The sequence below is a fragment of the Acromyrmex echinatior genome, chromosome 10, assembly GCF_024713525.1.
Source record: "Acromyrmex echinatior isolate Ae372 chromosome 10, ASM2471352v2, whole genome shotgun sequence".
Classification (NCBI taxonomy): Eukaryota; Metazoa; Arthropoda; class Insecta; order Hymenoptera; family Formicidae; genus Acromyrmex; species Acromyrmex echinatior.
In genome coordinates, this window is record NC_141861.1 from 4,098,387 (window position 1) to 4,124,656 (window position 26,270).

At 27.0% G+C, this 26,270-nt stretch overlaps 3 protein-coding genes across 5 annotated transcripts; all 3 read right to left on the reverse strand.

Moving 5' to 3' along the window:
* Window positions 1-171: 171 nt before the first annotated feature.
* LOC147908229 (aminopeptidase N-like) lies at window positions 172-7,035 on the reverse strand. Of its 3 annotated transcripts, none has more exons than XM_087410253.1 (12): window positions 6,896-7,035; window positions 5,658-6,154; window positions 4,460-4,909; window positions 3,737-3,920; window positions 3,267-3,423; window positions 2,926-3,007; window positions 2,166-2,545; window positions 1,646-1,923; window positions 1,358-1,548; window positions 943-1,251; window positions 796-865; window positions 172-563 (listed from the first exon to the last, which is right to left on the reverse strand). In XM_087410253.1, the coding sequence occupies exons 2-12, from the start codon at window positions 6,131-6,133 to the stop codon at window positions 417-419; spliced, it is 2,724 nt and encodes a 907-aa protein (XP_087266379.1). In that variant the 5' UTR covers window positions 6,134-6,154; window positions 6,896-7,035; the 3' UTR covers window positions 172-416. The 3 variants fall into 3 exon arrangements, with proteins under 3 accessions (XP_087266379.1, XP_087266377.1, XP_087266378.1); XM_087410251.1 differs by having other exon boundaries at window positions 6,541-7,019; XM_087410252.1 differs by having other exon boundaries at window positions 5,658-6,276; window positions 6,541-7,019.
* Window positions 7,036-7,610: 575 nt separating this feature from the next.
* On the reverse strand, window positions 7,611-14,679 carry LOC105143821 (aminopeptidase N). Its single transcript, XM_087410409.1, has 12 exons — window positions 14,259-14,679; window positions 13,239-13,746; window positions 12,346-12,798; window positions 11,742-11,940; window positions 11,282-11,456; window positions 11,081-11,162; window positions 10,542-10,927; window positions 9,983-10,260; window positions 9,676-9,875; window positions 9,065-9,370; window positions 8,904-8,985; window positions 7,611-8,344 (listed from the first exon to the last, which is right to left on the reverse strand). The coding sequence occupies exons 2-12, from the start codon at window positions 13,739-13,741 to the stop codon at window positions 8,114-8,116; spliced, it is 2,895 nt and encodes a 964-aa protein (XP_087266535.1). The 5' UTR covers window positions 13,742-13,746; window positions 14,259-14,679; the 3' UTR covers window positions 7,611-8,113.
* A 2,113-nt stretch (window positions 14,680-16,792) lies between these two features.
* LOC147908230 (aminopeptidase N-like) lies at window positions 16,793-24,168 on the reverse strand. Its single transcript, XM_087410513.1, has 10 exons — window positions 21,996-24,168; window positions 21,205-21,360; window positions 20,475-21,112; window positions 19,406-19,487; window positions 18,563-19,232; window positions 18,150-18,334; window positions 17,760-17,930; window positions 17,543-17,689; window positions 17,082-17,157; window positions 16,793-16,948 (listed from the first exon to the last, which is right to left on the reverse strand). Exons 1-10 carry the CDS (start codon window positions 22,493-22,495, stop codon window positions 16,793-16,795), a joined length of 2,781 nt encoding a protein of 926 aa, XP_087266639.1. The 5' UTR covers window positions 22,496-24,168.
* Between the last annotated feature and the right edge of the window lie 2,102 nt (window positions 24,169-26,270).

The window sequence follows — 26,270 nt, forward strand, 5'->3', positions numbered from 1 at the left end:
AACATTGATAGAAAGTAATTATAAATAAATTGATATAAATTAATTAAACATGTTAAAGTAAGTAAATGCCAATACAATTTTGAATAATATTAAGTATATTTATATATAGAAAAAATAATAATATAGAAATTTAATCTTAGAGAGGAATACTATAATATTCAATACAATATGTTTTATTACGTACATTTTTATTAAAATGTAAATATAATGTTGTAATATAAAATATAATATATTTAAGTACAAAACAAAAATATTAATATAAAAATTTTTTATATTAAAATATACACATGAGAGAAATAGTGAAGATACAAAATATATAACTTACAAGTATTGTAAATTAAAAAAGAAGGAGCTTTTTGGTAAGTTCTCAACTATAAATATTAGAAATACAGATATCTATTTTAAAAGATCCCTGGTTATGATTCTTTTATAGTTATATTTTGTATTACAAATGATGAAAATTTGTTATACTCTTTCGTCATGCTAGATTTTCGGTCTTCTATTATATTTTGAATCTTTTTGGATGTTTCCTCGTTGAAATTATTTTTCACAAAATCACTTATCTAAATTATAAATTATTACAAATTTTATTATTATAAATTCTTAAAAAATATACATATACATACACATATATATATATATATATATATATATATATATAACTTTAATATGATAGTATAACTATCATATCATCTAAATTTAGTTTATATAGTTTAATTATTGATATACGATAAAAATAAATAAAAATAAATTTAATTAAATAAAGATACGATATGCCTAAGATAATAAAATTACCTTGTCAAGTCGTTCATTAGAATGTACGCTAAAAATAGTAGCCAGTAACATTTTTCGTTTTGAGATTTCTCTATAAAAGAATTTATGAAAGATTTATAATTAGTAAATAAAAACATAATGTTTATAATTAGTAAAAAATGTTATTACCTAGGGCTGATTTTTTCTAAATTTATTAATATGTAGTTGAGTACCGCATCGTTGTCTGAATGTTCCTGAATAATATTTTGAATAATATTATAGTAATGATTGTTTCGTAAATGATTGTTTATTATTTCATTCGAGATACTTGTATTTATGAAATTAATCAGAATATCAGGATCTTCAGAGCAAGTCAAGTAATCTAATATATTTTTGTCTTGGTTAATGAAGTATATATCTCTTAATTTATTCCAAGTAGTTTTGTTGGCTTGCATCATACCATTACAATAAATCCATTCTTTTAAATTTGTAGATATTCTATTTTGTTTAAATAAAAAGATTAGTCTGTAACTTTTTGTGTAGCAAATAAGAATTTATTATTACTTTGCGTCGTACATTGAGAACTTTATCTCAATAAAATTACCTGTGTGTTTCAGGATTTGCAAGAACTTCATTTAATTTAATAGTGGCTATTCTCTTGCACTCGGAGTGATTGAAATAACATGCCCATTTTAATGTATTGACTCTTGTAAGCTTTATAAATTCATTTTCAGCAGGATCTTCTTCGTATCCTACATTTTTAATAAGCTCATCCAAAATATGTAGTATGTATTGCTATGTAGGATTATAAATAAAATTAATTTAATGGTCTTTCTACTAAATTAAATATTAAGTATAAATATTTTTTTATTATTAAATGTAATAATGTTACCTTGATATAATCAATTTCTAAAATTTTGTAAAATTTTTCCGTATACATGTCAAAAAAGTTAAACATATGATATAATACTATAAAATCGGTCTCTCGAGACAGATAATTTGCAAGATCCAGAAATATCTTGATATCAAGTTGATCTGTGATCATAAGATGATAGGAGTCATCAATGATTTGAGCTCGATTAAGTACATGTATTTTTGTATAATTGTCAGAGTTGAGGTAGTTTGCAATTTTTCGCCAATTTGTATCATCATAATTAACGCGATAAAACCCTGTTAAGAAAACCCTGTTTAATTCATATTAAAAATTATATTATTAAATCTTTTTGAGATTTATTGAGAAATGTGTTTGAATTTTTTTTCTCATATTCAAGACGTATATATAAGTAAATTCCTATTATAAACTATAAAATAAATTATTTCTGAAATTTTAAAGAAAAATTATAGTATACGGAAACTAATACTTCTTCATTAGAATAAAATTATTGGTAAATGTATACATGAGGCATATTCACCCGTTTGTTGTATATTAACTATGATCCAATCATTTGGATCGATTCCGTTAACACTGATATTTTTATCTTGTGGTCTTAGCCACTGAGTAGGCAGAGTTCTGGAGAAATCGGGATTCGACCGCGTAGCAAAAGTCAAAGGTATCCACCACTTATCGCCATTGATATGTTCATTTTCGCTTTTTGGATAGAAATGTTCTTGAGCTAGTATTATTTCACCAGTGTCATAGTTTCGGGTCACGTGTACCATAGGGTAATGTCTTTGTTTTACCCAGGTATCCATTACCTCTTTCAATGTATAGGCATTATGTGGAACATCTGATTCATCGAGGGCCGCTTGAAAGGCATTCCATAAGTCATCGGAAGTAACCGAACTAAACTGGCTACACAATGTAAAATAAACATGAAAAATAATGTAGAAGATCAATTTTTGTTTAATTTGTTTTATAGATCATATAAGAAATAAAGAAATTTTTAATAAAAATTTTAAAAAATTTTTATTGTGAAAAATTAATGAAAAGTTAAATGTAGGGGAGATCGAGAGTGGTTGTCATAGTAAAAAGAAAAGGATTCTCTGTCTCATATATATATATATATATACACACACATAAATTGAATTATATAAGCTTTTTAAAAATCAACCTGCCTTTTAAATGACAACCGGCCTTAGCATCCTCTAATCTTATTATTATATTTAATGTTTTATACGCTATATTACGATAATTCATATATCTATAAATATCAAGAATTGTATGTTACTTACTGTTTGTGTAAATATTTAATGATACCTTTCTGAAATACTTTAGCAGTAATAATATGCTGTAACATGCGCAGTATAGCAGGTGCTGTGATAATTAACGTTATAAAGTACGATTAATATGTTAAAATAACATAAGGACATCCATAAATTTGCAAAATTTATGTTAGGCAAAAATCGATTTATGGAATTTAAAAACAGAACGCATATTTTTTCATGTTCTTATGACAAATTTAATATATAAGTAAATAATAATTTCTATTTAAAAAAAAATCATTACTTTTTCTATTACTTCGTGTTATTTATGTGTTAGAGACTTAGAAGATTTATTTACATTTACTTCTTACCTTTGCCATAACTGGAATAAGAAAAGTGTGAATCAATTTCTTCACGAGTTTTGACTTCGAATACAATAGGTTTCATTTTTTTGGCAACATCAGTATCAAGAGCTTCTTGTTGAACCTTGACAACAAAGAAATCCATTATACGCCAATCTTTGAAAATCTGGAAACATATAGAACTCTAGAAAATTAAGATTAACTAAATATAAAATTAATGAAATATTATTATTACCAATAAAAGTAAATAATTAAAAATTTATTTTAATTTAATTAGTAATTATTTAAAATATGTAATTATTGATGATATTTTTAAACTGCTATAACCGATTATTTATATTTTTATATTTAATAATCATATAGATATAGAGAGATCCATTATTTCAATTGATCTGTTTAATTTATCTGCTATACAACTTTTTGAAATGCACAAATGTGAATAAATTCAATTTAACAAATTGTATTTAAACTGTATTTACTTCATTGAGAATATACTCTTCGAAAAATGTTGCAAATCCCTCGTTTAGCCACACGTGAGACCACCATGACGGACTGACCACATTACCAAACCATTGATGTGCCATTTCATGTGCTACTGTCACTGCTACTCGTTGTTTATGAAACATTGTATCTTTTTTTTCATTGTACGCAAAGTCTTTTTCGCTAAAAATGATTTTATAACTCATTGTCAGTTATATATCGTCTCTTTTTGTCCATATAATGTTTACATATAATTGTTTAAATTAAGAGTTTTTATAGTCTTGACAATTTACAATTTATAATTACGTGTCTTTATCCTTAATTTTTCTTAATTTAGAATATGACTCTATTATATTTTTATATTTCATCATCTTTATATCTTTTTCACAATTGCTTAATGCCATTTTAAATTCATAGTTAAATTGTTTAAAATGTTTAAAATTATTTCGAAAAGATATAATTTAAACATAAAGAAAATAAAAATTGACTTGCAGTTGGAGAAAAATCCTAGCTATTTTCTTTCAAAGAGTTTTGACAATTATATAGCATTAAACATAAATATACATGTACCAATAATCTGTTAACATGCAAATTATATAATATGTAAAATCACAAAGAATTTTCTATTTATGATGCAAGGAGAATATGCAAAATACAAGAATTGCTTTGTTAATATAAGAGATCTGTTTTGTTAATATTTCTCTTAAATTATATTGTATTACTTATAAATAATAAGTCCCCAATTTTCCATGGCACCAGCTGTTAGTTGCGGAACTGCTAAATGATCCATTTTTGGAACTTTGTCGGTGATGTTGGTGTATTCTGTTAATATGTCTGTAGCCTTTTGAGCAATCTGCTGTACAAGTTTTGAGTGCGGAGCCAATGCTGATCTGCACCATATATTGAGCGTTTCATCTACATTAGGAATACGTACATAATTGGACACTACAAACGCTATGAGATAAGTAGACATGATGGGAGTCATGTCGAAGTGTGTCCATATCATATCGTCTTTGTCATCCGATTGATCCCGTATTGGCATATTTGACACAGCTGTGTAATTTCGTCGATGTTTTATGGAGATATTGAAAGTGGCCTTTAATGCTGGTTCGTCCCAACACGGGAAAGCTCGTCGCGCCCAACTTGCCTCGAAATGCGATGCGGCCAACCACCTATCACATTTCAATATGACACGTTTTCAATAATGGATACATCAACTACTGTTAAAACGAGCAAAATGTTTGGAAAATGTGAAACAACTGCGGTTTAGAAATCATATTTGAATAATAATATTCATTTTTTGCAATCTGGTTGTGACATATGTATCCGATGCCTTTGAATGAGGACAAGTACATATGCTTAGAAATTTAATAATATAATTTTATTAGAATAATTATAATGATTAAAATAATAATTTTATGCAATGTGTAAAAATTAAAAAAAAATCAATTTTTCGATTACAATCGAAATTTATTTTTTTTATTATAGATGTGTTTTTATTATAAATGCTTTAGAAAAATATTTCGGATAAAATTTTGTTCTAAAAAAAATGTATAAAAATATTTCATTATAAATTTAAAAAGAAATGTAAAATGTAATAATATATAATTATATTAGGTGTTGGAATTAATTCGTAGCGTTTTACAAGTGATGGGAAGTACTTTCATTAATGTATTTTTTAATGCTCATGTGAAATAAATAACATTCTTTCATTAAAAAACGCTACGAATTAATTCCAACACCTAATACATTTAAAGAGGATGTTTAATTATATAAAGATGTTCTAAAAATTGACATATATTATAATAATAATTGAAAGAATAAGTAAATGAATGGATAATTTTAATGAATCATGTATCGAGAATAATACATAATAATTAAGAACATCTTTAAAATTTTAATCAACATTTCTATACTTACACTTTTTCTCCTTTCTCATTGATATACGATGTTCTGAAGAAGCCATGCAATTCGTCATTTAGAATACCGATGAATTGCATATATAGACTATAAATTCCAGGGGATAATTTATCATTGAAATGAAGAGTTAAGATTTCTGTTTTGTTGTCATAATTATGCGTCGTCGGTGCGTAGATATCAGTATCGCTGCTGATCAATGATGTTGCTGTTTCATTTATAATTAAATCCAGTGCGTGTAAACTTATGTTCTGCGATGTACGACGAATCTTGATGATGATATGCGATTTACCATCAAAGGTAAAATTATCCTTTTCAATATACGGTATAAGTCTGATGTTGTAGTGCACTGGCACTACGTTGTCTGGTAAACGGTAATTGACTGTGCTCAAATCATTCCCTGAATCTCCGTCAATAGAAAGAGTCGTTGCAGCGGTGAATATTAAGCCAACATTTAATAATACTTTCAGAAACGCCATGCGAATTCTTTTCTTAAATATCTGTACGAATATTATTCGAATATTACTTCCAATTATTATATTTCAATAAATTGGTTTTTAAGAAAAAGAGTTTGTATATAAATATTATTATACATAATATCATTTTTAGCATTGATAATGACCTAAAAGAGATTAAAACGTCTGTTTATATTCTCAATTGTTTTTGTATTTTCTGTTAGTTTATTACACTAAATTTGAATTGTTTTGGGGCTCGTAGCCCTTCGTATTACATTTATTTTATAAATATTATTGATATAAATTTTGTATAGTTACTATTTGAATTAGTTTCTAAAAGATTAAAAAGAAAAATACAGAAATTATCTTAATATTTATAACACAAACATATGTATATACAAATTTTTAATAAATAATTTTATTTATATTACCTAGTCAGAAATAATTGGCCGAATCGGCGTTGACGGATCAGTATTATTGACGTCAATCAACGTTGATTTAATTAATTATTTTTAGTGCGGTATTTTCAATATGTTACAATTTTAATAATATTGTTTAACACAATAAAAATCTTTTTTTAGTTATATGCACTATATTAAATATATTATGGAAAATCCCGTGTTTAGAAACACGTCTATACAATATAATATCGTGCTTATCAAGAATATACATCGATATTTGAATTTGAATTCAAGATAATTATTGATGGCTTCACGAAATGTTAGCGAGATAATTCTCGTATTGTATTATTGTAATCAGTTTCTCATTGTTGTCGATGAATATTACCTTTCTATTCAATATATTTACGTGAATATAATTGCCGAAATCAAGCGAAACGTTGCTGCAACTAGGTGTGTCTTCCTGCTCGATAGTAAAGTGTCTTTACTTGTGAAATAAATTGACTTTAGTCTTCTTTTATAACATTCGGTAAGAATACTTACTCGTATGACAATCGGATATTCGACGCACACCCATTGTTATTTCAAACATGTTTAAAGGCATGAATAATTTACATGATTGACCTATGTCTCATATTATGAAACGATGAGTTATGTTACGCATTATAATAAAAGAATATAAATTATCTCTGTTATCGTGTTTTCGTTTTTAATGTAAAAAAATCTTTTCTACTAAAACTTATTTTATTATTATGATCATTTTAATGATGTTCAATCTATATAAAACTTTTATGAATATTTTTACGTAATAATGAATAATTATACCTACACTAGGAATAGATATACTTATTAATACCTGTTAAATCATACGTAATTAATTTCGAACAATACAAATAATTATATCTTTTATTAAATACATTTTATGTTATAAAAGGCAAGTTTAAAGCAATCAGTCAATCACAATGCAAAAAATTTCCTTATATAATTTTATGAACATAATCTCTCTGTTAACATTTTAACTGTTATAAAATTTGACGTTGAAAAGATTAACGTCTTTATAATTCTTCTTTATTTCAGTTATAAATAATCATAAATTAAATAAATTATTGTATAAGTATAAATAGCAATCAATATATTTACAATCATATCATGTACATACAATTATGTAACTATATTATACGTCTTAATAACTTTTCAGTATATTAATTATATAGTATTAAGTTTTTCATGGATCTGTATTTGGTCTTTAATTTAGAATTCGTTAAATGTTATAATGTCATTTAGTTTATCAGCTAAATGCATCATTACTAAAAGCATTTTTGATATCTTATAAATTACAATAAATGCATTTACATTAAAATTGTAACTTGGAATGAATATGAGAAATTTGAGAAGAAAATGCATAATATACATTATCATAATATGCAGTATCTTTCATTGGATTTTATCTTCTTCTCATTTACAAAATCAAATGTAATAATGTTTCAACAAATAAATCATTGTTGAAAGAGCCAGAAAAGTGTTATACATCCGATTTTATTGAGAAAATATGATTAAGTTGGAAATTAATCAATTGAAGATATTACATAATAATGAATTTGACTTTTTAATAGAATCGTGTGAGTAACAACAAAATAATTGGAAGGAACAACGATAAAGTAATGGAGCATGCACTTGAAGAATCTGGCTTATTTTCATTACAAGTTTCACAATTTTTTACTATCCATGTCTCAACATCGTCTCTGTGGGTATTGATCCAGGCAAGTTTGTTTATCGCAACGGACAATACTTCAAGCTTCTGTGCGTCTTGCAGTTGCCTATGTATGAGTAGCGATAACTAAAATACAAAAACAGTTATATTAAAAACATTTTTTAGAATTATTGATTCAATTTATCGATATTATTAGATTATTGAATTTTTATAACATGGTGATGGACTGGAATTGAATACATTTTGGAGACGCAATATTTCACAAAATTGTGAAACATTCAATCAATCCACTCTGAGATAAGATATAAGCGCGCGATCGAACACGAGATAGAAACGAAATGTTTCGAAGGTTCCAATTACTAAAATTTAGTTACACAAAAGATATGTTATCACGATCTGATCCGCATATGTCATTCAATTACGTAGTTAAAAAAAATGTTCAAATTTAAAACAGTGTAAAATTGAGTATAAATTATCTAATATTATTTTCTGATAGACATTAATTAAATTATATTACTAAAATCATAATCAATTTTTATATATGTATACGATACGTACAATATAAATGTTAAATTTGAAGGAGTATATCTTTCGATGAATGTTTAATTCTCTTTAGTTTAATAAAAATTTATTATCTTTAAAAGTAGTATAGATTAAATAAGAAAGAGATTAATTGATGTATTACCTCTCCATATTGCTTTGTTGTTACGACTTTGTCGGAAAGATGATTAAGGAGGGCATTCAGCAATGAGTTATCTTCTTTATCTCTGTAAAGAAATTATTACATTATCAATTTGTTTATGATATACTTTGTATTGTCAAAGTAAGAAATAAAAAGCAACTTACGCATTATGAATCGTTTCAATTTTATCTTTGATGAATTCTATGAGAATGTCGAAGGATTCGGCATTACCCGCACATATCGAATTCAACGCAGCAAAAATATCGATGTCGGAATCTTTCTCGAGAGTTAACGCGAGGAATTTCTGGATAGTTTCCTTAGATGTGGCGCAACCAAGACCGGCCAGAATGTCCGCCTTTTCGTCTTTATCTTTAGTGGTTTTGTACTTTTGTAGAGTCGCGTTCCATATTTGTGGGCTTGCATTTCGCAATCCGGCGCAAAGTATTCCACGTCTTAAGTCTGGTAAGAGTCTAGAAATACTCAGTCAATAGCTAATATAATTTCTATAAATTAGATATGTAATATCGCTAAATGTTGACAAGAAATCTGCATTACTTTTGTACGTACACATATTTCGTAACGAAGAATTTTTAAGTTTAAAAATTTTTACAAATATTTAAGAATAAAACGTATAATGTATTTGCATCGTATTGTTCAACATATTCTATAAACTGTAAGTTCATAGACAATGCAGAAATCTTATTGTTATTTAGCAAACATATATAATGGATCGTAATTATGAATTTATGAAACTACAATAAGCTCTCGGACTTACTTCTTCTCATCTTCTTTCGTCTTATTGTCCAACCAATCTGCAAGCTTTTCATTAGCAAAGTTATTGCAGTCTTCCAATCCGTATTTACAAGCTGTGTTTAATGCTAATACTTTGGCAAGTTTATCTACATGCGTACTATTTCTCAAATCCGTGTAGTTGACTGTCAGTGCAAAAGATTTTATCTTTTCAGCGACATATTTCTGAAATTAAGTGATGTGTTAAAACATTAACACTTGTATATATTTCTCTTTTTTTTTGCTATTAAAATATGCAATTATGACATGATATTTTTTTTTATTCAACTTACCTGATAATTTGTGTAGTTCTTTCTACTTATTAATACGGTGTCCAGATAATTGAATGCTCTGGTAGCGGTATACCATGGAATATAATCAGTCTCATGTGATAGATACAATGTAATCTGCAATGCAATCTCATATGCCAAGTGTCCTGTACGCGCGAGATTTAATGCATCATCGATCAATTGGGCGCGGTTAGTTGCGCTTATATTAAGATAAGAAGGTGAGTTTAAGTATGACGCTAGCTTCTGCCAATTTGAATTGTCATAATTTACACGATAGAAACCTGTAAATAATATTATTTCATTTTTTTTGCTACATTCAACATTTAATCTTCACCATAAATTTGCTTTTGTATACATAATTATGATTATAAAAAAGGCTAAATCAAATATAACAAATTAAATTAATGTTATTTGTTCTACATCTTTATATACAATTTTATTTTAGTTTTATATAAAAAGTTAATGTAAATATGTCAAATAATCTAGTAGATTAATAGGTGCACGCATCATTAGCACTGCAATGAATGTAAAGGTTACATAGCGATGATCAATATATACATACCTGTCTGATTCTTATTGAAAAGTATCCATTTCGTATCGTTTAATTTGTCTATTGATGCATTTGTTCCGGGTATCAACCAGCGAGATTTTTTGTCCGTAGGCATCACTTTTTCGGGCGATTCTTCTGTTACATAGTTGATGGGTATATACCACTGAGTTTTATCTTCTTTCACTGGTTTCACCGAAAAGAATCGTTCCTGCGTTATATTAACAGTACCAGGTAATTTCTTATTCCACGTGACAGTAATGACAGGATATCCAGGTTTATTAACCCAATTATCCATAACTTGTGTAAGTGTAACACTTTTTGGCAAACATTCTTCCACTTTCTTAGTAGAAGTTTGGACAGATTTGAAGAAATCGTTAGAATCGACGGATTTGCCCTTGCTAAAATTATGAAATTGTAGGATTATTCTATTATTTTATTGTGATTAAAGCTATATTCAATTGTGATTTGCATTATTAAATATTTATATAATATAAATGTTGAGAAAACTTTTTTTCTCTACTTTTAAATATAAATAATTATAATAAACTTACTAATCATTTAGATATTTTTTAAGTCCTTCTTGAAAAACATCTTCCGATAAAAATCCTTGTATCATATAAAGAATAGAAGCACCTACAAAGATGAACAACGTAAATTAGAAAATTGAATTAATTATTTTTGTTGCGTTATATATATATATATATATATATATATATATATATATATATATAGAAAAGAAAGAATTGATTTACCTTTTTTGTAGGCAATATCGTCGAACAAACTTCTAATTTGAGCAGTAGTTTGTATACTACTAGTTTTAGGATTCAATGCACGAGTTTTACTACTTGCATCAACAACAAATGCTGATGCTTGCACATTTTTAATAACAAATTGTTCCATAAGACGCCAAGACTTTTCATCCTTATACTGCAATTTAAATTAATTCAGATGATAGTTTTATCGATAACTGATATTACAGTTCATATAGTATAAGACGTTTTTTTAAATGTCAACGGGCTTTTGTACAATTAAATTTTTGTACAATTAAATATAGTAACATAATAAATTAATGGTATAATAATTATATTTTTACTAACTTAAATTTATGCTTAATTATGCTGATATTTCTTAATTTTTTTTCTTTAGTATACAACAGATTGTTATTATAACATAATTTAAAACTTTAAAAGTACTTTAGTATTTTATATTTACCAGTTGTGGAATAACTTTATCGGTAATATAATATTGGAAAAATGTAGCAAATCCTTCATTTAGCCAGATGTAATTCCACCAAATGCAAGTAACTAAGTTACCAAACCACTGATGAGAGAGTTCGTGAGCTATTATTGTCGCTAAAGCTTGTTTCTCTTCCGTGGTTGTTTTATTCTCTATATAGAGAAGTCGAGATTCTCTAAAAAAGAAACAGTATGTTACATTTTTTAATGCACTAATAATATTGTTCTTGTGATAATAATTACTCTAATTTGTATAAATAAAATCATGTTTGAAAAGATATAATAATCACGTCAGTTTGGCAAAAAGTTGTGTAAGGTAAAAATTTTTACGTTCTGTATAAAACTTTGTAAGTAATTTTAATAACAATCAATAAAATAGATTAAATAGATAAAGTGTAATAGATAGATATAAAGATAAATATAAAGGAGATTGACAAATAGATTATATATATAGATATATATCGATTAGATATATTATAAGTTTTAAAATATAAATTCGGGCTATACTAATAAAAAAATAAGTATAAATTCGTCGAAGAACTTTGATCATTCTGTGATTAATGATCATTACCCGACATTACCTGTACGTCACAAGACCCCAGTTTTCCATAGCACCTGCTGCGAAATCTGGTATTGCAATTTGATCCAGCTTTGACATTCCTTGCTCCTTTCCATAATAATCAATATTGGTAAAATTTTTTAGTACCTGTAATGTTTCTAATCCATATTTCAATGCAAATTCTTTAGCATCTTTTTCTACCGTAGGTTTCGCCCAAACTCTAAAATTTTTATTGTTTTGCAGAGACGTGAAATCCGAAACTACAAAAGCTACGAGATAAGTAGACATTGGTGGTGTTTTCTCGAAAATTGTATTTAAATTTTCAGTTTTTTTTTCAGGCATATTCGAAATCGCTATGTAATTTTTTTGAGGAACTGTAATAGTAATGGTAAAATGTGCTTTAAATTGTGGTTCGTCCCAACATGGGAAGGCCTGTCTCGCGCTTACTGGTTCAAAGTGAGTCGTTGCAAGCCATCTGTAACATATTAATTAATTTTATTATGAATAATTTTCTATATTTCATATATTTGTTGAAGTAAAATCATTTGTTTTTAAAAGAATCGTTTATTCTAATTTTAATTTATAAAAAATTCGATTCAATATTGTTTAAAAAATATTATGATATCTATTTTTATCTAAAAACAAATTAATTTTTCGGCTCTTATAATAAAAAATTCTTAAAAAAATTTACAAAAAAAGCGAAACAATTTTTTAATTACAAAATTGAAAAAATTTCCAGATTTACTTAAATTTATAACTCTCTTTTTGAATAACTTATTTAATCATTTAAGCTACAATTGACTACTAAAAATTATTTTAAATAATATTAAGTTGATTAAAGCTTATATAAAAATATTAGTTTTAATTCAATAATTTCTAGCAAAAATTTCAATAGAAATTTAAACGCTTCCTTACATCTTTTTTCCTTCCTTATTCTGGTAAGAACTTCTGTAGAATCCACGTAATTTATCGTTTAACTTTCCAGTATAGTGCAAAGATAGTTGTATATTTTTTTTTGCGGGAATGAGGTCTTTAAAAATGAGAATCACAAAGTCCTTATTTATATCTTCCTTTAACTCAGTTATATTATAAATTTTATTTTCTTTTTTATCTGTTAACTTAATACTCTTCTCAGTAATATTAATTTCCTTAGCATGGAAAATTATGGTATTTGTCTCTATCGCAGTAAAAAGAGTGATCACAGATTCTCCTTTAAAAGTAAAATTATCTTGATTGGATGACTCGAAAATCGGCTGCAATTTGATGTCATATTCCGTAGGTATTACATTTAGTGGCAATCTATAGTTATCTAAAACTTCTTCTATAAGTTGAGGAGCCACATCATCGGAACTAGGATAGCTCGCCCAGCAAGTCGCTAGGACAAGCATCAATGATAACAGAAATCTCATCGTTAACATTGTACCTAGCAAAAAAAATTTTCCGTGAAAACATCGATTTAATTAATTTCTGTTACGTAATACAATTAAGACACACTCAAGTAATGATAAAGTGTATGACAATTTACATAAATAAATCTAAGAAAAACTAATTAAATATTTGTTGCAAATATTTAATTATTAATTTTCATTAATTTTGAAAAATATTTTTAAAATGTTTTTAATTAATATTTATGTGATATATTAAAAAAATCTCAAAATTTATACATAATTTAATTTATACATAATTTATTTATTTTTGTTTTGCTTAATTAAATCAAGAATTTAATAATATGATAAAAGAAAAATATAAAATTAGAGAGAAAGAAATTACATCAAATTTTGTAAATTACATATTGAATGTTATATAAAAAATATACAATTTCTCGATAAGAATGTGCATTATAAGTTTTATCAATAAAAATATTATTTATATTTATCATAATTGATTGTTCCACTAGAGAAGTGCAATGAATATAATAAATAATTAATAACGTACCTTAAAGTTAAAGATGAAGAGCCGTGCAGATCGATTCCTCGTCCCCGCAGAGACGAGATTTATTGAAAGACTATACTTGGTTAAAACTTCGGGCTTTATAAGGCCGTGATGTGTCGTTAAAAAAAAATTTTGCTACCACCTCTAATCTTATCGTCTAGTTCTTTGCAAGCAAAAAGTATTATACTCTTCGAGGTAAGAAAAGTAAGTGGACCATCCCGAACACGAATCGCAAAATTTCCGGGACAGCACCGGCACCACTGATAACGCGATAACTAAAATATAGTATTATCCGACCAATCGATGGTAGACACAGAGATATTATCGGGATTTAACTTTTTTTATCATATCTTTCAGAACATATCGAATGGTACTGCTTAAACAACACATTGCATCGATTTATGAAGAGTTTGTATCACTACTATAAATTTTTACTTTTATATTGCAAATCAATTCTCGCTAAGTAAAGTTTTATGTTAACTGGAAATATCTATAAATTCTCTCTTTTCTTAATTTTCTGCAGCCATTTTCCTGCAGTCAAAGTTAAAATGTAAATTTTAATTAGAGTTGGTCAGTGAGTCAAGATTTACTTTTGTAAAATTTTTTTATAGAATTCAACCTTTTTTATATTATTTAGTAAAATCATTATTATTAATTAATTATTTAATTTATTTATTTGTAATACAAATATGAAATATATATTTATATATATATACATGTATATGTGTGTATATAAAATAATTGTATATAAAAATATATATGCTCATAAAGTAAGATTTTAGGTTAACCTTTATTTTCTGTTATCTATAGTATATGTACGCAAACCGAGATAAAAATTAATTGATGATATCATTTAGAATATTACAAAGTATATATGCATTGGCAGATAGGAAAAAAATGTTTAATTGTAATGAGAAAAATTTTGTCGTGTTAAGTATGTATTTTTATAGCGTTAATAAAAATAATACACACACACACACACACACACGCACATGCAATATACAATATAATAAATATAAATATAAGAAATAAAATTATAATAAATATGTGTTATATATAAAGAAAGCAGTCTTTATCTAAAGCATAATTTAATCATAAAATATATTGTAAAAAACTTGTAAACAAATATATAATATGTAAGGAATCAATGTTAGAAGCGATTATTGTGTATAAAATAAGGACTAAGAAGGTTTATAATATTTATAGAGAAAAAGCTCCTATTATGAGATACCGAGTTCTTTTTGGGTAAATGCTAGAAGTCTGGGCACAATTAATAAAAAAAATAATAGATCCTTTTGAAGAGAATTTAATAAGCTTTAAGATAATGTCATATAAAATTTAATTCAAATTTCATTTTTTTTGAAAATTAAAGAAATGTAAAAAGTGAGCAAATCGCAAAGTCAAAAAATTGTGTTCCTAATATGAGATGCCCCGAGAAATCGATAGTAAAATGCAAAGTATATCAGTATTGCAACTAAAAAAACTTTATTTAATGTTTCTTAAATATAAATAAACACAACCAGGGTGCGCGAAAAATGAGTATGCGATACATTATATTTAGAATTCGTCTTCAGATAGTTGAAATTAAACATCGCAGAAATAGGCACTCGACGTTCATTCTGATTGTCCTTTTTATTATTGTACGATAACATTTATACTTTCGCAACAATTTTCACTACATGGAAACATGAATTATTTTATATTAGAAATACCCTGGATATCTCATATTATGATTTTCACACCTTACAGTTTTGCGATCAAATCTAATTTCTGTAATTAAGCAATTTAACATATCCCGTATTTTTCTATTAGTACGAGCTTACTCTATTACTACATGAAGAATTTATTGCCAAATATTTATTTATTAAATAATAAACAATGTTTAAAAATTCATTTCAATAAAATTTAAAGATATCCAAATTCTAAAATCTTTTTTTATGATAACTACAAGTATGATCTAATAATAAATTTTCTGCTAAACAGTTTTCAATCCAATAAATTTATGGTGGAACCAATAGATAGAGTCTATTAGGTTAGCAGAAATGCTATCTCATATTAGGCGCTTATCTCGTAATAGGAGGCTTTCCTCTATGTATTAATATTTATATAAATCAATTTTTTTGTAAAAAGAAAAACGAAATCTAGGAATAATAGTCCAATAAATCTTAATATTCTATTCTAAAATATGTTTCTTATATCAAATCATTCTAAAACATGTTTCTTACGTCTTGGTATCAAATAATAATTAATCTTTCCGTAAAAATAATACATCTTATATACTGAATTTCTTTTAAAATTGGGATAGTTGCTTGTACAGGCTTGCATAATAAACTTTTAAGTTTAATACCTTTTTATTTTATTGTATATATACATTCGATTTCAAATATAATGTATATTGGAATACTCTACATACATAATTACATAATATATTATAATAACATTTATAACATAAATTATTTAAAGATATGATATATATATATATATATGTGTGTGTGTATATATATATATATATATATATATATATATGTGTACATATATCATATCTTTAAATAATTAGTTAACAATGCTTTTTCAATTGTAAGTAAAAATTTATCGATCCATGTTAAGGATGAAGTAGAAACACTTATGGCTTTTTTTGCTGAATTCAACGCTGATCCTAGATTTTCAATGTTCTCATTAACAAATGAGCGAAGCTATAATATTAGAAACATTTTATATGTACTTATCTAATGTAAGTTTTAAATTATTTTGTATATATATAATTAAAATATAAGAGAAATGTGTGAGTGATTGATATATTAAATTAGAATTATACAAACTCTATACCTTGTTTAATTGAGTTTCCATAACAATTTTATTGCCTACAGCAGTGAGCATTTTGGTTAAGAAATCTATTCCTCTTCTGTAAAAGCGTAAGATAAAATATTTCAAGACTTGTTTTGTAAATATAAGAATCTATTGCAAATAAACAATCAAACTATTATGTTTTTCTTTAGTCACATTTAATTAATAAAAAATAAAACAAAAGGTTATTTGAGTTTAACATTTTTTTCGTAAAACTTTATTTTCCGATACAACTTTCCGATAGAAATGGTGCGCACAATCAAATATTTGCTGTTACAACGAAAACGTAATAAATGACAGTATTATTTTGGCTCTTAAATAATAAGTTTTGATTGAGATACTCTGTTTATTGTAATAAAGAAAATAAAATATTGTAATAAAAGAAAATAAAGTTATACAATAAAAAATATAAAAATAAAGAAAATAAGAACGCATATACATACGATTTAAGAATCAGGGGCAAATTATGGTGAATAAAATCAATGGCGTAATTAACATTTTCAGGATTGCCGTTTAAAACGGCATTGATTATTGTCATTCTATATTGTTTGCGAAGTTTGAGTCTATATATTATAGACGCATTGAGAAATCTGAAAGCTGACAAATTTAGTATTGGATCGTAAACGCGTTTATCTATATGATTCATTTCTTATACTCCACCTGTCGATTAAATGAGGAGTTTTAGTACATCCGAGTGCACTCAGCAAGAGTTCTTGTTCTGCATGTAAATCAGTGTGCAGAAACCTGTTCCAAACAGTATGCCAATCATTATCATCGCCTGCTCGAATACCCACGCAATACACGAAGCTCTTGAGATTTGCTGATATTATACTGCATATACATAAAATATATCATGAAAATATATAAATGTATAATATATTGTGTTAATTAATTAGTTATCTTTCCCGAAGATAAACTTCACGAAAATATTTACCAAAAGATAAAGTACATATTAGAAACATAAATGAAACAATTGATAAGATTATCTCCTAATATTTGAATATTTAAACTTTAATAGTTGTTGGTTTTAGAATTGGTAATTGATCATACCTTTTCTCAGATAAAATCCACGTTTTAAACAAGGTTTTCGATGTCTTTAGGCAGTGCATATTATTAACCGAGCAAGCAGTAGATAGAATCAATTCGCGATGCATTTTCTTTATTGAACTGTCCATGGGATTTTCCATAAAGCTTAATAAACTAGACATTGGTTTAAGTAAGTTATTTGCATAGTTCTGCAAATTATATATTAAAACGTTATAAAAGAATATCAAGAAAAAAGGATATCATCAAATTTTATAGTTTAATCGTTTGTAGTGATAAGAAAACTTTTTAATAGAATTTTTAATAGAACTTTTTAATAGAACTTTTTATTAGAATTTTTATTTGTGACATATCTTTTAAATAATTAATAAGTTACATTTTGAAATCAATTTGATGCTTATATAGAAGAATAACCTTACCTGAAAGAGACGTTGTACTCGCGGTGAGCAAGCTAAAATATGATTGAGAAAATTGAAGTTATTTACTGCAGCGACCCACGGTTCGTATTCGGTTTCACGAGTAAGATATATCGCGAGATCAAATGGAATGGAATAATCCACATAACCAGCTCTTGCTAAATTAAAAGCATCATCTAGAAGCGCAGCCCTATTTATCACATGTATTTTTTGGAAATTCTTCAACTTCAAGTAGCGAATAAGCATTTTCCAGTTATTTTCGTCGTAAGTGACTCTATAATATCCAACTTGCTGAACATTAAAAATCACCCACGAGTTTGGTTTTACAGAACTGATTAACATGTTTTTGGCCTGTGGTTTCAACCAGGCAGCCGTAGTAGTTCGATTAAATGTGGAATTCGATTCTTCGGTAACGAAGGTTAATGGTATCCACCAACTTGATTTTTCGGAATTTGTTTGTGCTGCTTGATGGTTTAAATAAAACCGTTCTTGCGAGGCAAAGAGAGCCATCGTCTTGTAGTTTCGTGTAATGATCACTAAGGGATATCCTGGCTGATTTGCCCAGGATTCTATGACATCTTTTATAGATATGCCTTTGTACAATTGCCTTGTTATATTTGATGCAGCTTGCAAGTGTCGATACAAGTCGAATGGAGTGGCTGCTTTAAATGACCTAATAATAAAAATTTTTATGATAAATATAGTGTTAACTACCAAAAATCAAAATTATTATTACTTTAAAAAAATAAAATAATTGCATACATCACAACAATAATATCGTTTGTGTTAAAAAAAAATATCAACAGGAATTTAGAAACATTCTGCACATATAATACAGACACCTACAACTCGCGCAAATAATTTTGTAATCCTAATTGGAATGTTGTACTTCCGATGGTATGACTGATCATGCGAATTATAGAGGCACCTGAAAATGATATGACACAATATGTTACACTCTATTTCTAATATGTTATGGTGAGTTTTATGTCAGTATTTTAGAAGTCAAATTTCTATGTTTTATAAATTTAAATAAAAACACATAAATTATAATTAATATATAACTTCAATGATTTTTTCTATTTTTAATTTTATAGAATTAATTGTTATAAGTTTAGCATCTTAGATGATTATATGTAAACATATTATTATCTACTGTTATTAAAAATTATTTAATAAAAGATTAAAAGTTAAAGTAATGTAAGAAGAAAATATCTTGCATGTATTGTGCGCTTATGATAATATTATTAAAATTACTAATATTAATACTAATAAAATTAATATTAAATACAATTCTATTCAGATAACATAATTAGCTTTGTATAATTGAGTGTAATGTAGACCCTAGACTAACAAGTTTTAACAATTTCCTGTAATCGCTATTTTAATTAAAATTTAAAAAATGTAGCAGAAATATGGATAATTAATTGTAATTCTTACGAAATTCTTAATATAAAAAAACGAAAACAATATTAAAGATAAAAATGTTGAAAATTAAATCCGTCAATGATTAATTCTATGCATGATTTAAATAAATAATCATTTCTGAGAGTCTAAATCACATGATCGAAAGATAATCCTATCTGTCTTTGCAAGATTGTTACACATACTTACAGTGATACGATTAACAGATTATGTAAGAAATAAGTGACGCAGCATTCATAAACGATCAAAGGTGAATACAAATCAATCACATATATGTATAAAATCTCATATATATGGCAAAATTTATATATTTTTTTATTTTGTTTTGTTTGAAAATAATTATTACTTAAATTAAATTACTTAAATTAAAAATTATTATTTAATAGATTTAAAAATGATTATTCTTTTATTAATGGAAACATCTCTTTAGTGTAAATACCATCTTTAAGTAATATAAAATATGTTAATAAGTGTTCCATACGTAACTTACCTTTCTCATAAGAGACGAAATCAAACAAAGCCATAATGCTGTTACGATCCCCGACCTCTTGACCATTTAATGTGCGTGTATGATTATTAGAATCTGCGAGCAGTATTGGCTGCAAACAATCTACTACGAATACATTCATCATTCTCAAATCCGGTTCTACTAAGGACACACCAAAATATTGGAAATATGTGGCGAAGCCCTCCTTTAACCAGACAACATCCCAGAATACGGGTGTCACCAGATTACCGAACCAACTGTGAGCGTACTCATGAGCCATTACTGACAGTCCGTTCACTACTTTTCTTGTCGGAGTTCCATCCTCATGCAACACTACAGATTCTCTATAAGTGATGAGGCCCCAATTCTCCATCGCATTGAAATTGAAATCCGGTATCGCAAATTGATCGACCTTCACGAGCGGGCTTTTTACTAATAACCACATCTGTAATGCCGAGTAGACTGCCCAACCGCGATTCAAGGCCATCGATCCATGAAACTTCATGGAGTCTCTTGTCCACATCTTGAAATCTCCCGAAATTTGTGATTGTTCCGGGACAAAATTGTGTACTGCCCATCCTACTAAGTACGTGGGCATTCGCGGTGTACGGTGGAATGTGGTCACATAATACGTATCATTTCTATAATAATTTTTATAACTATTTGCTTTTGTTTTACGAATATCTTTGTATATGTTTTTAGTTTGATAAGATTGAAAAAATTGTATACTAACTCTATTCGTATAGATTCCACTGGAGTATTACTCGTCGCCTTTTGATCTTTATGGTGACCAATATGCAAATGAAATTCCGCTTTTAAATAAGGTTCGTCCATACAAGGGAATGCACGGCGTGCGTATGTGGGCGAAAATTGTGTTACACCAATTCGTCTAAAAAAAATATAACAGTGTAAAATAAATTACAATAAGTAAAGAGTGTTCTCATTATTATAAACAGATATTTTTAAATAACTGCTTTCTAATTTTTTTATCGATTGAACGAGCAATAAAATTATAATTAAAGTATAGAAGATAATATATAGATTATAACAATGTGCATAATTTTAAAAAATCTTAAGGAATATTTCATGCTCAGTATATATCCTAATATATGTAAAGTTCTCATTACATTCAGATTTTATTTCGACTACTTGCCCTGTAGCAACTTTAAAATATGACACATACAGTATGTCTTAAAATTCGTGAATCAAAATACCATAGCAAAAAAATTCTTGAAAAAATAAATTATAAAAGTATTTATCCTTTATCGTACAAAACAGTAATTTTTGAGATACAGAGGTTTAAAATTGGACGATTACGTTAAACTATTTGTGTCGAGCATCATCACTAATCTATAATACAGTAATCTATAAGTGGCCAGTATTTAACCTTTAAGTTATAATAACTACCGCTCGGGAAAAATAGTAAATATTTTTATAACTTATTCTTTTTTCAAAAACTTTCTTGCTGTAATATATTGATTCTCGAATTTCTGAATACCTTGTATAATTCTTTCTTAGAATTACCTCAGCCTTCCATCAACTTCGTATAGACTTGCATAAAAGCCAAATACATCATTTGCGATACGTCCTTTGAAGGATACTTCTAACGTGTATTTCATAGGATCTAGTGCGCGCTCAAGTTTAATCATAAGCATTTGTGTATCTTCGTCATGGATGTAACGCAAAATCCGAGTCAATCTACCCGATCTATCAAATAAAGATGCATTTGTTTGTATCTTTAATGCATCCGTGTGCAGTACGATAAAATCTGTTTTTTCAAGCACTTGTAAGATGATCCGTACGTGACCATCATAATTTGCGTCAATCGGGTGTGTATAGATCGATAGATCATAGGATATAGGAACGATTTCCTTGGGTAGTCGATACCGTGCAGAAATATGGCTCGAATTTTCATTTTTATTCGTGCCGTCGTTATCATGTGCAAACGTTAGATTTAAAGCGAAAAAAATAATTAATAGAAGCAAGAAAAACGGAGAGTGATTAGATATGATAATGTCAGACATTTGCTCAATCGATTTTTAACAATCTTCTTAATCAATTTCCTTCGGTTAAAGTTCGTGGTAAAGGTATCACCTTACGTTATACATATGTGTATATATTTGACAATGAGATAAAAATTGATACACGCACACACACGGTTACATTCGCGTGAATCTAAAATACTAGTTCTATTTCTGCTGATACTGCCACAACATGATAGTTTTAATAACTTATTGCACAGCACAACGATCAGCAATGTTTATGATGCATCGCCGTCTTAAGACTATATGCTATTCGGAATTATTGTGTAGTTGTCATATTATTTATTATTAACAGTCTCTTTTTACCATAAGTAGATCATCAAATTTGATTAGACACGTAATGAGATAATATTTGTATCTCTGACAATAACGATAACAAGTATCAGTAAGAACACAGTTGAATATAGATGCTTACGCTATCTATAAGATTATTAAATGTTAATATTGATTTCATATTAGCATAGCAATGTATAAAATAAAAAATACGAAAGAATAGGAAAAGAGAAAAATTTATCTATATCAAATAATTATCTATAAATTGTATAAAGTGTCAAATATATTGTCTGGATCAAAAAAATAATCCAGAAATTATTTCCATTTCTTATCAAATGGAATTCTCGGTTTATCTGAAGAATCTATTATAAATCTGATATTGTTTCTTTTAATTTCTGCTTCTAATATTCTCTAATATTATTTCTTTAAATTAGATTTATTGTTTTATTTGTTGATTTATTGATGGATATTACTCGTATCATTCTTCGTTCGATCGAGATGGTGACTGTTAGTTGGTGACAGTGTTGAGGTTTTAGGCACAACTTGCTGAGATTTGCATATAATTGCCGTAGGCTACATGTCTTGCCTTTAGGCTGCGTTGAGGTTTACCTACGTTCTATACATCTTGATATTGGAAACCTAAGCGATACCGTAAGTTTAACCTCTAGTTATGATTCTCGGTAGGTTTCTACTTATAACTTATTTACGGGGAACATTTAAAAAAGAAAAGTAAAATATGCAACTCTTGATAAAATTAAAATTAATTAAAAAGATATAACAATATTCTAATAAATTAAATTCATTTGTTCTTTTGCAAATACTTACTTTGTAGAAAGAAGGAGACAAATCCTTTCCGATAAAACTTGCACTGATATTTGATTATACTTCTTGTCGAAGACACAGAATACAGAAGTATTATTTTTTTAGTAAATATCTTGATAATTGTAAGCATTAAATTAACGTATTAAATACTGGTCTTTCTCGATGTGATATAATCATTCATTTTGTTTTAAAAATAAGAATAAAGAGAATTTACGCACATGAGATAAATTCATATTTTCCTAGAAAAAGAAAGAGAAAGAATTTAATGGATATTTTTTACATATATATTATAAGATCTACTTTTATACTTAAAACAAACAATTTCTTTCAAATAATGTTTTATTATTAAATTTTAATAAATTCTCTTAGTATTAATAAGATTACGTAGAAAAATTGTTTCATTCTCTATCTATGTAAAGTAAATAATTATGATTGCTGTCTTATATCATTTTACATTTCTCAATCCGTAGAATTATAACAAATCCTACAAAATAATTATCTATTTAATTAATGAAACGATATTTTATCATTCTCATAATATTTTAATTTCTGCATTTTAACATTTAAAAAAATTATTAAGCATTTTTACAATATCTGCAGTTAGATTTTAACACGGAATACTACAGCAACTATAAGTAGTAGGAATACACTACAGACTGCGTTAAATGGAGAGCGCGTATATGTATAATTGAAAGGCTGACACGGCGGATGACTTGAAGGAAGTTGCAGTCATGATTGGCCTGCATAATGAAGAAGCTCGAACGCCATTATACTCGATGGTAAGCTTAAAGTTCCAGTACCAACCAGATAGGTACCTTGTGACAATCCTGAAGCGTTGAGAAACAATCCCTGGGAAAGTTTGTTCGGGATATTCCAGTCTTCGATAAAACAGTGGACTGCGTATGTGTTTGCATAATTTTCTCCTTTGCAAATTCGCCTCTCGAGAGTTAGGGTACTTTGAAATTGCATCGATGATGTGCGAGTGCATAATGTGGTTTCTTCACGTCAGTATACTTCAACTTGTTTTAAATTAATAGGATGAAAAAAATCGCTTCGTAATATTCTTAATACGTTTTAGCAATAATTAGAATAATTATTAGAACATTTGTCGTCTAAAATAAATATTAGTTACAAATATATCTAGATAAATATTAATTATAAATATATCTAAATAAATATTAATTATATAATTATACCCAAAAAATATTTTTATAATACTTCAAACATTTTGTGAAGCAACATGATAAAATTAAAATAGAATATTTGATAACATTTTGTAGAATGTTATAGCAATGTAATTATTCATGCAAGCTATGTTTCATAAAGAAAATTCCGAATTGATAAAAGTACGCTTTAAAAATTCGAAAATAAACGATCTTCGAAGTATAATGCTCATTGAACTCACTGATAAATCGAGTTATCATTAGATAATAAATTTTATCATTCTTATCCGATATCTCACGAAGCAATATGTAGTATATTTGTAGCTTATGAAGAAAACACTGCGAGATAACCAGTTATTTAAAAAGCTTTAAATTCGAATTGTTATCTTAATTACAAGCGCCTAATAATTACCGTTCAAATATTTCTACATTCAAAAATCAATAAAAGTTTACTTTGCCTTATGACAAAATAGAAATAATATAGTATGTATAGTAATTTTTTAATTTTCCTGGACAAATGCTTAGATTAAAAATAAATTTAGTCCTTTCTTCAAAATTAAAACAAATAGCAATTTTTCTTGTTTCTTCCATTTTGTTTGGCCTCCGTTTCGTAGAATATAGACGCATTTTCACGCGCCGGAGAAATGCAAATATAGACCATGCAAATAGAATTATGTTTGCTTGATCGTTTTTGACTTCCATCGAAAACTGCGCCAATATAGACATAACAATTCGATTGTTCAAAAATCTATAAACTAACTGTATCCATAGCGAAAATTTTTATTTTATAGTTCTTTTACAATTTGTGACTTTAATATTTTAAGTTATGTACAAAAACACGTATATGTACAAAACAAAAAGAACTACTACATGTTATTTTTGATTGTATTTCCTTAAGACATTGTATCTATTTAACAGTTCATATATTTATAATACTATCGGCTTTTAAGCATGTCTAGATATTATGCATAGTTTTATTATTAGTATTCCAAAAAGTTTATTATCTCAAAAGTTGTGACAAACAATAAATAAGTTTTATCATGGTGACATTTAGTATAAAATGAAGTTTATGAAAAGAATAAATGGTAGTACTAATTAGAATAAACAAGACCCAATCAGCAATCGCTGTAGAAAGAAATAATATAAAACTCGATTTTCTTGGTTTGCTCCAAGAACACTTGCTATCATTTTTTTTTTATCATCTCCTTGGAACTCTAGAGCGATATTGACTGCATCGAAAGTCGATCTAGACGTTTCGCCATTTACCCAATCAACAATTTGTGATGAATACCCTTATTTATCAGAAAATACTGAAAGATTAGTTAAGATTAACGTATCTGGATGATATTTGATCTTGTAAAAACCAACAATGAAATGAGCATTTCTGTAAAGGTTTATTATATTTTTCCGTTGCTTTTTTTTGTTGAATACCGCAAGCGAACTTTCATAAATAATAATTATTTTTTTTATTTATTTAATAAATGAATAACAGAAATTAT

What these genes read in the sequence shown, in the direction of transcription:
- LOC105143821 (XM_087410409.1), bottom strand. Translation starts at nt 13,741, where the DNA reads ATGTTAACGATGAGATTTCTGTTATCATTGATGCTTGTCCTAGCGACT. An exon ending in ATAAAGTTATTCCACAACTG is followed by an intron (nt 11,457 to 11,741) that starts GTAAATATAAAA and finishes TTTAAATTGCAG; the next exon opens with TATAAGGATGAAAAGTCTTG. An exon ending in ATTGAAACGATTCATAATGC is followed by an intron (nt 8,986 to 9,064) that starts GTAAGTTGCTTT and finishes ATTTCTTTACAG; the next exon opens with AGATAAAGAAGATAACTCAT.
- LOC147908229 (XM_087410253.1), bottom strand. Translation starts at nt 6,133, where the DNA reads ATGGCGTTTCTGAAAGTATTATTAAATGTTGGCTTAATATTCACCGCT. An exon ending in TGGGGACTTATTATTTATAA is followed by an intron (nt 3,921 to 4,459) that starts GTAATACAATAT and finishes AATCATTTTTAG; the next exon opens with CGAAAAAGACTTTGCGTACA. An exon ending in ATTAAATATTTACACAAACA is followed by an intron (nt 2,546 to 2,925) that starts GTAAGTAACATA and finishes TACATTGTGTAG; the next exon opens with CCAGTTTAGTTCGGTTACTT.
- LOC147908230 (XM_087410513.1), bottom strand. Translation starts at nt 22,495, where the DNA reads ATGTCTGACATTATCATATCTAATCACTCTCCGTTTTTCTTGCTTCTA. An exon ending in GAGTACAACGTCTCTTTCAG is followed by an intron (nt 18,335 to 18,562) that starts GTAAGGTTATTC and finishes TATAATTTGCAG; the next exon opens with AACTATGCAAATAACTTACT. An exon ending in TTGCCCCTGATTCTTAAATC is followed by an intron (nt 17,158 to 17,542) that starts GTATGTATATGC and finishes ACGCTTTTACAG; the next exon opens with AAGAGGAATAGATTTCTTAA.